Source organism: Canis lupus, chromosome 6, assembly GCF_048164855.1.
Source record: "Canis lupus baileyi chromosome 6, mCanLup2.hap1, whole genome shotgun sequence".
Classification (NCBI taxonomy): Eukaryota; Metazoa; Chordata; class Mammalia; order Carnivora; family Canidae; genus Canis; species Canis lupus.
In genome coordinates this window covers 78,882,456-78,897,988 of record NC_132843.1, presented here as the reverse complement: position 1 = coordinate 78,897,988, position 15,533 = coordinate 78,882,456, and the positions used below count along the sequence as shown (strand labels likewise).

The 15,533-nt window shown below is 34.3% G+C and overlaps 1 protein-coding gene across 1 annotated transcript in view; it reads left to right on the top strand.

Annotated features, from left to right (window-relative positions):
* Positions 1 to 15,533, top strand: part of KIF14 (kinesin family member 14) — a 54,040-nt gene that overhangs the window by 26,957 nt on the left and 11,550 nt on the right. The window contains exons 19-25 of the mRNA XM_072831340.1: positions 603 to 729; positions 3,405 to 3,498; positions 4,089 to 4,221; positions 6,436 to 6,536; positions 11,067 to 11,161; positions 14,365 to 14,589; positions 14,774 to 14,958. Of these exons, the coding sequence (XP_072687441.1) occupies positions 603 to 729; positions 3,405 to 3,498; positions 4,089 to 4,221; positions 6,436 to 6,536; positions 11,067 to 11,161; positions 14,365 to 14,589; positions 14,774 to 14,958 (960 nt within the window). The remainder of the gene's footprint in view (positions 1 to 602; positions 730 to 3,404; positions 3,499 to 4,088; positions 4,222 to 6,435; positions 6,537 to 11,066; positions 11,162 to 14,364; positions 14,590 to 14,773; positions 14,959 to 15,533) is intronic.

Genomic DNA, 15,533 nt, shown 5'->3' with positions numbered 1-15,533 from the left:
TTTTCTTTTTTCCAAGTTTTGTGGTGACAGGGTGGGTAGAAGAAAATATGTTTAGTAACCCCAAAGTTCTGGTACTATATTATGGTGATAATATGTAACTAGTCACTTCTGGGACACAAAGTAGCTGGTGAACCACCTGAGAGAATTTTAGAAGAAAAAACAGAGCTGTCTAAATCTTGAAACAGTAATTATTAATGGACTATTATAAGGTCTATTTGTGGCAAATAAGGTTTTTGTGGTATCTTTTAAATTTAGCTTTATTTAGTCAACAAATGTTCTTGAATGTGGGCTCTTTTGAGCAGTTTTTTCTCTTATTTTTTTTTTCCTCTAAGGATTTTTTTACTTTCTATCAGTGGGAAGAACAAGATTAATTTATGTTATCAAAAATTCCTAATAATTTTGTTATGGGGCAAATTTTATAAATTTCTTTTATAGATCACTTTTTTTAAAGGCCTTTTATGCTTAATAAAACATGTAAAATATGTATGCTTAATAAAATGTGTATTGTAAATGGGTTTTAATTACTGTGTTACCATTATCAATTATAATTTCTCTATTTGTATATTTTCATGTACGGGTCTATGTGAATGAATATTAATTAGGCTTTAGAAGACCACAGTATCCGCCATGCAAGAATTCTGGAAGCTTTAGAAACTGAGAAGCAAAAAATTGCTAAAGAAGTACAAATATTACTGCAAAATCAAAATAATAGAGAGAAAACTTTTTTAAGTGAGTATATGATGATTATAATAGCAGGTATTTTCTAAAGTTGTATATGGTATTTCATATAATTATTAAAATACTAGACTTAGTTGCCTTTGTATATTAAAAATTATTTATTCTGGATGTTTCTGACTTTTTTTGGATCTAAATAAATTTGTATGCATGATTTAAAATACTCAGTTTTTAGAATAGTTACGTAAGCAAATAGTAAACAAAATTTCAAGTGTTACTTTAATGTGTAGTATGTTTTCAAAAATGCAATCTCTTATTCTAATTTTTTAGGTCTTACATCTAGATTGAATTTAATCATTGGGTACTTCATCTTCTTTTCATTTGGATGTTATTTTTTGTGTGTACTTCTGTATTGCTATATAGAACATGGCATATTTTTAATGTCTTTTTCTCATGGAAAATTTCAAACTAACAATAAAAGTAGAGAGATTACTACAATAGACTCTTATATACTTAATCATCCAGCTTCAATCTCTAACACGTGTTCAATCTTGTTTTAGCCATACTCAGTCCTCCTGTCTCCCTAGACTGTTGTGATGCAACTCCAAGACATCATATCATTGATCTGTAAATACTTCACTATGTTATCTCTGCATTAGATAAGGACTCTCTTTTCTTTCTCTGTCACTCTGTAAGCATAACCATGATATTGTTATCAAAACTAAAAATGTTAATTTCTTACACTCATTAGATTTCTAGTCTACATTCAAATTTCCTGGATTATGTCATAAATTTTTTTATGTCTTATTTGTTTGAATCAGGTACAAACATGATCCACACATTGTGTTTGGTAGATATGCCTTATAAGTCTTATTTTATTATTATTATTTTTTAAAAAGATTTATCTATTTATTTTTTTAGAGAGAGAGGAAGAGTGCCTGTGTGAGGAGTGTGGGGTGAGGGGGGAGGGGTAGAGGAAGAGAGAGAATCTCAAGCTGACTCCAAGCAGAGCGCAGAGACTGATGTGTGGCTTGATTTCAGGACTCTGAGATCACAACCTGAGCCAAAATCAAGAGTTAGAAGCTTAACTGAGGCACCCAGGTGCTCCTAAGTCTCTTTTTTTTTTCTGTTTATTTTTCATTTTTATTAAGTAGGATTCATGCTCAAAGTGAGTCTTTAACTCACAACCCCAAGATTAAGAATCACGTGCTCTACCTACTGAGCCACCCAGGAGCCCCCATTTTTAAAAAACATTTATTTATTTATTTTAAAAAGAGAAAGCAAGCACAAGATCACGTGTGAGTGGGAGGAGGGGCAGAGGGAGAGAATCCCTGAGCAGACTCCCTGCTGAACACAGAGCCCAAAGCGGCAGATCCCATGACTCAGGAGATCACGACCTGAGTCAAAACCCAGAGTAGGATGCTTAATGGACAGAGCCACCCAGGTACCCTTTTTTAAAATCTCTTAATCTGTAAATTTGTTTTTCTTATCTCTCTCTTTCTTCTTGTAATTTGCTTATTGAAGAAACCAGGTTATTTATCCTGTAGTTTCCCACATTCTGGTTCTTGATATTGGATCTCCATGGTGTTGCTTAATGGGTTCCTCTGCCCCTATATTGCTATAAAGTGCTCATTATTTCTTCAGGCCTGTCAGATTCAGATTCAATTTTTTTTAGGAAGAATACTTGGTAGTTGTATACTTTCTCTAACTTCTATTTTTAATTAAATCTGAGACTAGTAAGGCTTGTTATATCTGTTGTGAGAGGTAAATAAATACACTTACTAATACATCTTTTTGTTCTTCTTAGAGCTTAAAAACAGGGCCTACCAATGAATACTGGATTTTTTTTTTTTTTTTACCATGTGTATAATGAATTTTACCCTTTCAAAAAAAATGTTCTAGGGGCACCTGGATGGCTCAGTCACTTAAGCAACTGCCTTCGGCTCAGGTCATGATCCCAGGGTCCTGGAATCAAGTCCTGATTTGGGCTCCCTGCTCAGTGGGGAGTCTGTTTCTACCTCTCTCTTTGCCTGCCACTCTTCCTGCTTGTGCTCTCTCTCTCTCTTTGTCAAATAAAATCTTTAAAAAAAAAAAAGTTCTAATGGAATATTGGTTATAAGTTTGAGTGAGATAGAAAACATTTATGATAAAATCTTCATTTTAAATTAGGAAAATGGAATTGTGGCCTAAATTATTTCTCTTTTTTGATGTCCTAAAATATATGTTTGTTTGTTGGCTTGTTTTAATTTTCAGGCAAGATAAAAAAGGATTGTGGTGTTTTTTTTTTGTTTGTTTGTTTTAATTTTTTATTTTAATTTTTATTTTTTGGATTGTGGTTTTATATAAGTGAAGTTATAGTATGCTTTACCCGATACTTTAAACAAATCAGAAATTGAGAAAAAAATAAATTAGAAAACAATCTTTAAAGCTATTAGAAGACAAAGCACTGTCTTTGGCATTTCCTCTCTTACAAAATCCTGTATCAACTTTCTATATCACCTTCAGTTTTTTTCTGTGTCTTCACAGGTGAAAAACCTCATTTTCTATGAAGAGTATTTTATTTCAGTTTTGAGGAAAAGTTACTTAAGTATTGCCCTTAGTTTCTGAAATAAATAGCTAAAACCGTTTATTTAAAATCAATATTTTTTTTTCCAGGAGTGGTTCTGCTTAGAGATATAAGTCAGGGCTCATATATGTATTTTGAATCTTCTCTGTGTGCTTTCTACTAGTTCAGACAAATTGGAACTCCATGAAACTTTCAATGATGATTCAGGAAGCCAATGCCATCAGCAATAAATTTAAAAAATGTTATGTTTTTGGCAGGTGAGCAACTTATTATAATTAAAATAACTAATTAAATATAACTAGTTATATGTAACTAATTATAAAGTAACTCTTTGCTTTAAACTAACTGACCTTCATATGATTGATTTCTAAGTTTAGTTTCTGTAAAGACATGACATCTATATTGCCTGTCTGGGAGAGAATGGTATCAGAATTCCAGTGACAAATTCGGATTCTCCTTTCAGAGCTCACTCTGTAGTAAAAGACTTAAAGCATGAATGTACTGTGCTAAATATACTAAGTATGCATATAAAAAAAGCATATTTTATAAAGAGAATAATCTTAGACATTTTAGGAATTTACTAATCTTTTGAGTTGCAAACTTACTAGTATTACACATTTGGAAAGAAATATACCTAATTAGGATTTGATTTTTAAAATCTTTGCATAAGAAGTTATTTTTATATGATATATGCTAGACATGATTTTTTACTGTAATAAAAATGCTTACCAATGGAAAGATTTAATCAGTGGATTTTTTTTTTATAGAAGTTATTCTAATTCAGAAAACTCTTATAAATGGGTATATATGTTTTAAGATAAGCATTTTTCTTTGGTTTTTCTTTCAGACATGATGTATCAGATAAAGGAAGTAGTTCTGACATTTGCGTTCGGGTTCGTAACCTACAACTAGGGATCTCAACTTTCTGGAGTTTGGAAAAGTTTGAATCTAAGCTTGCAGCAATGAAAGAACTTTATGAGGTTTGGAATATTATTAAAATCTCTGTAAATGTTTTGAAATAAAAAATATACAAGTAACATGTTCTTAGAGAAAATTTGGCTACTAAAGGAAAAGGTAATTTGCATTACTCAAACCAACCAGTATTAACAATTATGTATGTTTATTTTACTTTTGCCTGTAGATGGGGTTTTATTAATTTATTTTAATGTAGTTACACCTGTAATAGAGAAATTTAGTGATGAATCTGTTCACATACATTTGTAATTGTGTTTTCAGAATTTTACTTTTTAGCTTAAGGAAAGAAGAAAGTTTATAATGTTTGATTTGTTTAATGGACAAATGAAAATAAACTAAATAGTTAATCTAGAAAATAAAACAAAGGAAAGCAAATGAAGGAATGGTGAAAAATTAAAGCAATAATTGATAAATTAGAAATCAAACTGAAGCTCTGGCTCTTTAAAAAGATAAACATGTGGGGCAGCCCGGGTGGCTCAGCGGTTTAGCACCTGCCTTCAGCCCAGGGTGTGATCCTGGAGACCCCGGTTCGAGTCCCACGTCAGGCTCCCTGCATGGAGCCTGCTTCTCCCTCTGCCTGTCTCTCTCTCTCTCTCTCAGTATCTCTCATGAATAAATAAATAAAATCTTAAAAAAAAAAAAAAGGATAAACGTGATTTTTAGGAATGGGTGATGGCATTTATACAAAGATATCAAAAGCATTTAAAAATTATTTTACATGTGAAACATTATGCTAATAAATTTGATAATTTTCTAGAAAAGATTTTCTAGGAAAAGATAAATTCTGAAAGTTGACTTAATGGATGAATAACCATGCAATAAATTGAAAAATTTGTCAACAAACTAGTCTCAAGAAAAAAAAAAAAGCTAAAAAGTGCTGGTCCCAATCAGTTTTGGGGGGAAGCTCTTTTAAATTGCAGAAAACAAGAGTGCCTCGCTGGCTCCATCTGTAAAGCATGCGACTCTTGATCTCAGGATCATGAATTTAAGGCCCATGTTGGGTGTAGAGCTTACTTAAATAAAAAAGAGAACAGATAAATATAATTGTGTTTCAACTTCTGGAACATAGCAAAGGATAGAAAGTGTCACCGTTATGATGCTAGAATAACTGATTAAAATCAAACCAAATGAAAACCACAAAACCTGAAAAGATGATTCAGAAAGGAATTACAAACCAATCTTCACACGAACATAGCTATAAAAATCCTGAATAAAATATCAATAAATCAGGGATGCCTGGATGGTGAAGTTGGTTAAGCATCCAACTCTTGTTTTTGGCTCAGATCTTGATCTCAGGCTCGTGAGATCAAGCCCCAGGTTGGGTTCTACACTCAGTGTAAGTCTGCTTAGGAGTCTCTTTCTCTGTCTCTCCCCTCCTCACTGCGCTCACTCTCTCTCTCTCTCTCTCTCCCCCCCCCCCAATAAGTACATAAATCTTAAAAAAAAAAAAAAAAAGAAAGAAAAATATCAGTGAATCAAACCCAAACATACACTCAAAGAATACTTACACCATGATCAAGTAGGGTTAATTCCAGGAACGCAAGGTATATTATTCATAACAGAAAATCCAAAAAGACTGAAAGAAACTGACAGTGTTTATCTCTAAATGATGGTTTTGTAAGTAGTTACATTTTTGTGTGTTTGTTAATACGTATTAATGATTTCCAAATTTCCTACAATGAGTGTGGATTGTAGTTAGAACAACAAAAAACCATATTGAAGTAATTTGATCATTCTTGCCTTGTCATATACATTAAAATGTGGTAGGTGAGTTACCTTCATTATTATCTAACTTCTTACTTGCAATGTTCATTGCAATATTCTTAGATTATTTTTCTATATAATTACACTATTTCTGAATCAAGCTCAATGTGTATAGTATTTTGCTAGAACTTTAATATTATTTAAATATTTAAAATTCAGATTATTAAAAAATAATAAAATAAGATAAAATTCAGATTATTATCATGATTAATATATCTGACCAGGTAATGATTGAATCTTAATGTTGTCAGATTATTCTTTTTCTTTTTCCTTTTTTTTTTTTTAAAAGATTTTATTGATTCACTTGAGAGAGAGAGAGACAACTTGATCCCAGAAGCCTTGAATCATGTCCTGAGCCAAAGGCAGACATTTAACCAGCTGAATCACCCAGTTGCCCCAGTTGCCGAATATTTTTAACCCAAATTAATAGAAACCATATATTTTATTTTCCTTAGAGTAATAATAGTAACAAGAGTGAAGATGTCTTTTGTGATCCTGAAGATGAATGGGAACCTGACATTACAAATGTGCCAGTTTCTTCCTTTTCTAGAAGGAGGTAAAGACATTTTGTTACTGTTTTTTTTGTTCTCGGAATACGTATATATATCATTTCCTTATTTTAAAAGAACTATCTGTTGTCATAATGGGTATGTCTTTGCAGAGATCCCAGTAATATAAGAAAAATAGTATGTTACTGATGAAATTACAGCGCTTGAGGCATTAAATTGTTTATTAGTCAGAATAGGAACAAAATTGTCCGCATCTTACCATATAAATCTTAAAAGCGACTTAGAATAGCATAAATCTAATTTCCTATAAAAATGAATAGTGTTTATTACTTTTAAATTACTTTTTCAAGAAGTTGTCATATTCTATGATATTTTTTCGTAAGTTATAGAACTTGAAATGCTGTCAAGTTAGTGTGAGCACCACAGAAGAATAAATCATGGTGATAGAGAACTTCTGTATATGACAAATGCTGTTTATTAACTAAAAACCTAAAAGACTTCCATGGTGAATAGATGCTTTTCAAGGAAAAACTAGTTCTGTTTAGACCTCACACGCTTAGATAACAGAGGAGCAAAATGGTATAATAGAAAGGCCTTGGTCCTGGAACCAATTTAGCTGCTTAGTTTGGTTTTTAAACAAAGACTTCTTTTTAAATAAATATTTCTTCATTTGGTTTTGAAACAAGACTACTGTCTGCTATGTCTTGAGGATACAAAGATGAATAAAAAACACTCTGTCCTCAAAGACCAAGAATTGAAGAAACTAGAAGAACAGTTGATAAGGATCCCAAATCAGGTCAGGCAGAAGGACTGGAGAGGAAAGTCCGGTTTTATACATATTCAAGAGAAAGAATCACAAAGGACTTGGCTAGCTGTGGGGCTGAGGGTGGTAAAGGGCTCATGCAAGGATGAATCATGGTCTAACAAGGGTGACTGGCTAGAGGAAAGTGGTGTTCTCTGAGATGGAGGGTGAGATGAATTTATTTTTGGACACAATGAGTTTGAGATTCCCAGGGAGAATCCCAGGGATAGTCTACAGATTTGAGAATCTAAATCTGTATATTTAGGTCTAGAACTTGGAAGGAGGGATTTGGGAATTTTCAGGATGTAAGAGTCAGTAGCATTCATCCATGTAACAGAAGCATCATCATTATGAAAAACATTTATTGTTTGTTAAGTATTACCTCATGTATTTTTTTACACAGAACTACGTGTTAGTGTTGTCATAACCCACCTTTTACAGATGAAGAGACTGAAAAGATTTAAAGAGGTTATCACTTGTCCAAACTCACAGAGCTGATAAGGGAAGAGCTGGCACTCAAATACTAAAATCCAAGTTTGAGTGACTCCAAAGATCCTGATTTTCTTGACCTCTATGCCATATTGCCTCTCTTTTGCATATGAAAGAACAGAATAGAATCTTTCTGTTTTTTTTTTTTTTTACTTCATTACCTTTAGCTGAAGCTCAGAATCCATTTGGGTTTGCAGACCTTTTCATGCCTTTCTTGTTTTTGACTGTGCTAATTTTAAACTCATTTATAAAATTTCAAAGAGATGGAACTACTTTAGAGCAACTCTTCCTCCTGTTGTTTTTGTTCTATTTGCTACATGGTAACTGCTAAGCTACAGTAAGAAATAGCCAAGACATAATAAGCTGAAAGAAATACAAAGCATGTCCTTTAAACAGATTCTGAGTTCCTTGAGTGTAGGATACATATCTGTATCCCCTACAATATACTATAATAAAAAAGTCCACAGGCTCATGTCAGAGTCCTAGGTTCAACTTTTTTTCATTAAATTTTTAATTTTAATTACAGTATAGTTAGCATATGGTATTATATTAGTTTCAGGTGTATAACAGAGTGATTTAAGCTGAGTCTGACCATAGGCAAGTGACATTACATCTTTAGGCTTCAGTTTTCTTATCTGTTAAGATGGAGACAATGATACATATCTATTCTACAGAGCCTATCTCTAAGTTTAAGTGAGGTCATAAAAACAATTGCTTCTCCTGCTACTATGACCACCATGGGACTGATGATGTTGTTGTGAAGTAGTTATTAAGAATCAGAAATAAAGTATGTAGAACTCTCACTGCAGTGTGTTGAATAAATGGCAGCTCTTATTATTGAGTGCTTGTATGTATTAAGACTAAATCTTGGAATACAGAGACTATCTGATTTCTGATTTAATACCAATAAACAGAGATCTTCAGGTGATTCATCTTGAGAACTTCAGAACAGAGCTGGGTTCTCCAAAATGAGCTAAAGATGGTCCCTGGGGGAAACTGGGCAGAAGGGTTTGGGGTACTTAAGCTAACCTGGAGTAACATAGCCTTCCAAAAATTCAGACCAGAACTACAAATTCATTAGAGGGTGATTTATAAATCCCTTTAGAATTTATAATTACTGGTTTCTTATTATATTTTATTATAAACAGATATAAACTTGGTGTACTTAGAATTGTGATCACACAGTATGAACACTAATAATTAATGAACATTAGTGAGAGATGGGATGGGTGAAATAGGTGAAGGAGATTAAGAGTATACTTACTGTGATGAGCACTGAGTAATGTATAGAATTATTGAATCACTGTGTTGTACACCCGAAACTAATATAACACTATGTTAATTATACTTGCATTTTAAAAATTAATTTTAAATAAATAACAAACATTAAAATTTTAGCTTATTGAAAGGTGGTAATTTACATCTTGTTTTCTGCCCACTTCTAGATTAATAATTAGGGAACCAACAGAAGTTTAAATTGTTACCAAAAATTAAAACTTCTTTTAATATTTTTCAAGATTTTGAAATTAGGTGTTTTCACTTGGTAGAGATGTTTTTTGAGAACTTCTATAATTTAAAAGTATCATATTTTTTTTTAAATAAATTGCTCTTGGTCAGAGACCTTGTGTATGAAGTTTCAGCCTTGTAAGAATGTTTATGACAGAATTGCAAACTTTGAGAATGCCTGCAGGTAATGGAAACACTGACAGATTCTTAATTATGGAACTGCTACTGGGCAACAATATGCCAAAGCTGCTCTGCGATAAAATAGACTGGTTTGGCTGCCTATAAATTTTGATACATACTTTGGGCAGTTAAAAGTAGAATTTCCCCTGAGGTTAAGTAAAAATTTTTGGAAAGGAATGTGACAAGCATTTTATTTAACATTGTTTAACTATGATAGTGTTAAAAGAATAAGTTTTCCTAGTTTAGACTTACTGTAATAGTAACTTACTGTAGTAATAACTTTCCTTTCATTCCTAAGTGCAAAAACTGTTACCTTTGAGAACTGATATTTCTTCCTCCTATTACCAGTCATATTGAGAGTTGATATTTCCTCTCCCTATGATCATATTTTTGCTTTTCTTGTAGGAACTCATGGGGAAAAATATATTTGAAACATTTAGATGGCTGCAGATAGGACACATTTCTGTTTAACAATCTTTTCAATGAATAGTATTTTCCTTTGAGTGGCCTTTGGTAGTAGAGAGTTCTGTGAGGAAGAAGACCTCAAAGGACCCCCTTGACTTAGATCCAGGTCACAGCTCGAGTAGCTTCATTGATATAATGAGGGCTGGAATTGGAGTTTAGAAAATTGACAGATGAATGGCGATCTGGAAGTAAGCTGCTTTTTCCAGTAGCATTTAGAAAAAAAGAGTAACAGCTAGACAACCTGTCACACTCAAGGCAGAGATTTGAGTGGTTTTACAGGCTGAGGGAAAAGAGGCAGCCAAAGGAGCGATTGAAGATAGAGTCATTTCCTCCGTTTGTTACTGCTACACTTCACAGGGATTGTGCTTTCACACTGTGCAGCAAGTACTTACTTGAATATTTATTTACCTACACCATTCCCATGTTTAGAATCCTTCTCAGGATATTCTCAGGATAAAATCCAAGCTTCCTTAATTGGCATCCATGGTCAGCCCCAGGCTGGTGCCTGTACATCTCCCAGCCTCCCCACTCACTCCTTTCTCACGTCCTAGGCTACAGGCCTTCTGGAGCTTGCTCGAGTCGTGCCTGTGCAGCTTTTCTTTTATCACCAGGGCTTCCCACTCTCCCCTCCTTCCCAAACCTGCCTCCCCATTTGGCTAGGTCCTGTGCATCCTTCAGTGGCAGTGTTCGGGGGCCCCTCCCAACCCCTTGGGCCAGCTCAAGTTCTTCTCCAGTGGAGCATGCGCTGCCCTCATGACACATCACTTTATTGTCATTATTGTCTCTTTTGTATTCTCTCTATTGTAGTTATTCTGTCTTTGCCTATGGACCTTAAGTTCAATTAGCCCAGAAACCATGCTTCTGGTGTTTAATCACAGTATCTAGAGCCTGTAAATAGTAGTACTCTACAAATATGTATTCCATTTAATTAATTAACTATATGCTTAGAACAATACATATAGATAGTAAAGTTCTTGCTCAGGAAACCATTTGAATTTAGCAATTTCTTGATGAAAATGTTTCCATTGAAAACACATACCTGCATACCAGTTTTCTCTAGAGAATTAAGGATACTCTTAATACTATTATTCCATGTGGTATATAACCACTAATCTTACAGTTTTTCTTTTTTTAGGAGCCGGAGCTTGATGAAGAATAGAAGAATTTCTGGTTGTTTATATGACATACAAGCCCACCCAATTCAGAGTTTGCATTCTTCCCATTCATCAGGTTATTTTTTTTCATCAAATTTTCTTGTATACTGAGAAAAGCACCAAGTCCTAGGTCAATGGCTACCTTGTTTCATGTTCTTATGCAAATCGTTTCATCTTCTACTAGTTTCCATTTTCTTTATAAAATAAAGGGAGTGGACTGGGTGGCCCTTTCCATGCCTAAAATTCTGTGCTATGTGATTTATTTTGAAGCCTTTTAGTAGAGTGGCTAATTCAAATGTGGAAGAAAAAGTTATAGGAATTTTTCCAGTGAATAATTATTTTATGTAAATATGGATTACAACATTAATTTTCTTACAGAAGGGAGATACACTGTAAATTTGCATGTGTAGCTAGCTCTTTGTAATAATTTAAATGACTACCAGGTAGCAGTGGATCCTACACAGCAGTACAGAAGAACAAACCACTGCTTCACTCAACAACCTGGATGAATCCCAAAAATGTTCTATGGAGTGAAAGCAACCAGATAATAAAAAGTACACACTGTATGATTATATTTCTGTGAAGCTGAGGAGGCAAAACTAATCTATGGTGACAGAAGCCAGAGTAGTTCAGAGTAGAAGAATGATCAAGAGGGAACTTGCCAGAATGCGGTTGTGGACATGTTAGAGACCCTGATTTAAGTGGGCACATACACGTGTAAAAGCAATAAGCTATATAGTGAAGACATGCTCGTTACAACTATATACCTTAGTAAACAAAAAGTTACAGTTTCTGTGTAATGTAACAATCTATTTGATAAAGGCATTAATGGAATATAAGTATCATAAAAGAAATTTTATCTCATCTTGACTTTAAAATAAAGAAATTAAGGGCGCCTGGGTGGCTCAGTCAGTTAAGCATCTGCCTTCAGCTCAGATCATGATCCCAGGGTTCTGGGCTCCTTGCTCAGTGGAGCATCTGCTTCTCCCTCTCCCTCTGCTCCTCCCCAACCCTGTTTGTGCACACTCACTCTCTCCCTCTCTTGTTCTTTCTTTTTCTCTATCTCAAATAAATAAAATCTTACAAAAAATAAATTAGGTTTCTTTTTTTTCTCTTTCCGTTTTTTTTTTTTTTTAAAGATTTTATTTATTCATGAGAGACCCTGAGGGAGAGGCAGAGACACAGGCAGAGGGAGAAGCAGACTCCCCACAGGGAACCTGATGTGGGACTAGTACCCAGGACCCCAGGATCAGGACCTGAGCCAAAGACAGATGCTCAACCACTGAGACACCAAAGTGCCCCAGTTTCTTTCTTTTTAATGATAAATTAGCTTTAGGAAGATAATTATCCTACTTGTTTAAGGGAGAACAAAATAAGCTGTAGGCTTTTTGTTTATCCCCACAACAAAAGGTTATATATCTGTGGTATCAAGTTATTTATTCAATATTATTTGAGAGTAAAATGTTTTACAAAAGTAATTTTTCCAGATCAAGCTATCTTACAGGCTATATTTAAAAATAAAATAAAATAAAATACAAGTGGTCTTTACTTGTTTGCAGTTCTCAAAGAGGGAAACAGAAACCCACATATGCCTTTAGTTATGAACCTGCCCAGGCAGCCGTGGGGTTATGAGGGTGCACTTTGCAGCTCGGGGAAGTTGAGCAAGTGTCCTAACTTTTCACCTTAAGTACTATATTTTTAAATTAGAGTTTTGCAAGGCTTCTTAAAATGTTGGTGTTGGATTTTAGAATGCATTAACATAATTATCTTCTTAAATAATATGTCATTAACTCATTAACTGTTCATGGTGACTAGAATATAATCATCATCATGATATTATTACCCTGCAGTGATAGAGCTTTGCATTTTATAGCTTTTCTTTTTTCTCTTCCCAAATCAAACTCTTATCTTTGATCTAGACTCTTTTTTTTAAAACTACTTTTTGTTTTGTTTTTTAAGTAAACCTAATCCCCAACATGGACTTAAACTCATGACCCTGAGATCAAGAGTCACGTGCTCTACTGACTAAGCCAGCCAAGTGTGCCCCTGTTCTAGACTCTTTTTTTTTTTCTGTTCTAGACTCTTAATGGTCCCCCACCCTTTGCCTTTACTCTAACTTCCATTTATTGATTGATTGATTGATTTTATTTATTTATAGATTTTATTTATTTATTTGAGAGAGACAAAGATAGCAAGGGAGAGCATGAGCAAGGAGGAGAGGGATAAGCCAACTCTGCACTGAGCCAGGAGCCTGATGCAGGGCTTGATCCCCAGAACCCTGGGATCATGACCTGAGCCAAAGGCAGACACTTAACTGACTGAGCCACCCAGGTGCCCCTCTGCTTTCCTTTTAGTTTGCTGTGTAATCACCTATGAACTGGACAAAAAAAAATCTTGTTTATAAAAGGAGACTCATTATACTCATGAGTTAGCATTCCAATATAAAGTTATTTCCAGAGGCTCCAAATGAGCCCCTCGAGCTATTTCTATTCACTTCTGGTTTGGACAGTCCTTAGAAAATTGTGCTGAAAATCTGTTTCCCAGAGATGTGATATATTAACTGTAGATAATCATTAGCTTTAGCCTATTTTGATTACAATATACCTAGAGAAGAAACTAGTATAAAGTAGAGCTTCTGGGATCCCTGGGTGGCGCAGCGGTTTAGCGCGTGCCTTTGGCCCAGGGCGCGATCCTGGAGACCCGGGATCGAATCCCACGTCAGGCTCCCAGTGCATGGAGCCTGCTTCTCCCTCTGCCTATGTCTCTGCCTCTCTCTCTGTATGACTATCATAAATTAAAAAAGAAAAAAAAAGGAGAGCTTCTGATATTTTCCTTTTAATATAGTTTGCTTTAGTATTGCCTACACTTGCAGCTTATGTATTTAAATTAACTTGATTTATATTTATTATATTTATTATTTTTCATGTAACTGCCATTGTTTTCACCAATTCAGAGTTTCTTAGGTGTTCCCAAAAAGTAAACGAGGAAGGAGATTAAACCTATGGTTATTTAGTTTATTTGCATTGTCTGTTATTTGTATTGTAATTGAAGAACTACTAACCTATGGATTGATTCCATTGAAAGATTAATTGACTCCTTTATAGAATTTTGTTTTCACTTTGGTTTATAGAAATAAGGATGCATTGAAATAAGAATATTCAAAGTCGGCACTTTGAATTTACTGATGAATGAGTCTATAATACGCTTGCATTAATACATTTGTTTGAAAATATTGTGCCTGAAAGGTAGGCTTAAGATGGCTATTTTCTACCAATACAGGCTTAATGGAGAAGTCGAGCACTATTTACTCAAGTTCAGCAGAATCTTTTCTTCCTGGAATTTGCAAAGAATTGATTGGGTCATCACTAGATTTTCTTGGACAGAGTTATGATGAAGAAAAAACCATGGCGGACAGCCTGATTAATAATTTTCTTAAAATTTATCATGGGCTATTTGCCATTTCCAAAGCCCATGAAGAACAAGATGAAGAAAGTCCAGATAACTGTAAGCAACCTTACTGCTTTTATTCACTTACACGAATGCTTTCTGCACATTGCCTTTTCTTTTAAATGACTGTCACACTTGACATGCATTTTCTGACTATGCTAAAATGTTTTAATGGTGATCATTTACGAGTTCTTTTATTTGGAGATTATTTCTTTCAGTAATTTTCCGTCTTCTTTCAAAGTGTTCTCTTCCGATCGAGCAGCTCAGGCACTTACTATCCAGGTCACATGTGCTTTTGAGCAGCTTGTGGTACTAATCAAACATTGGTTGGATGATACTCTGCCTTGTACCAGCACAGCAAGACTTGAAGAGGAATTGAGACAAGAGGTTAAAAAACTAGGAGGCTACTTACAGTTATTTTTGCAGGTAAATTGATTTGCTGATTATCATTTGAAGAATTCATTTATTCAGCCTGTGTTTATTGACCTACTGTCTGCATCTTCCCCAAAATTAGATCTGTAGGATTTTCAGAAGGGATTTCTATTTTGCAGTTCTGAAACTGTGGTTTTCTGTAATTGTTTGTTGTTTATGGCATCTGTGCCAGGCTCTAAGAGCTCTCAGTGATTTATAAATATTAACTCATTTAATTCTCGTAACTACTTCAGAAGTGGGAACTGTTATTAATCACTTCATTTATAAATGAAGAAATGGAACCATAAGATGCGTAGTCTATCCAATGTTACATAACTAGTACATGATTGAGTTAGGATTTGAACCCAGGCAATCTTTGGCCTACAGTTCATGCTCTTTATTATGCATATTCTGCTATGCTAGTCCTCAATAATGGCTCTGGGGAAGAAAGGCAAAGTCTTGCTCTAGTTATGTAGTGGGTTTCAGCTTGTTCTGAATTAGTCACAAGCCCAGTGATGTACAGGCAAGAACATAATTTTTTTTCTGTTTATCTTATATCAAGTGAGACTAGGCTTGGCTGTGAAGAAACT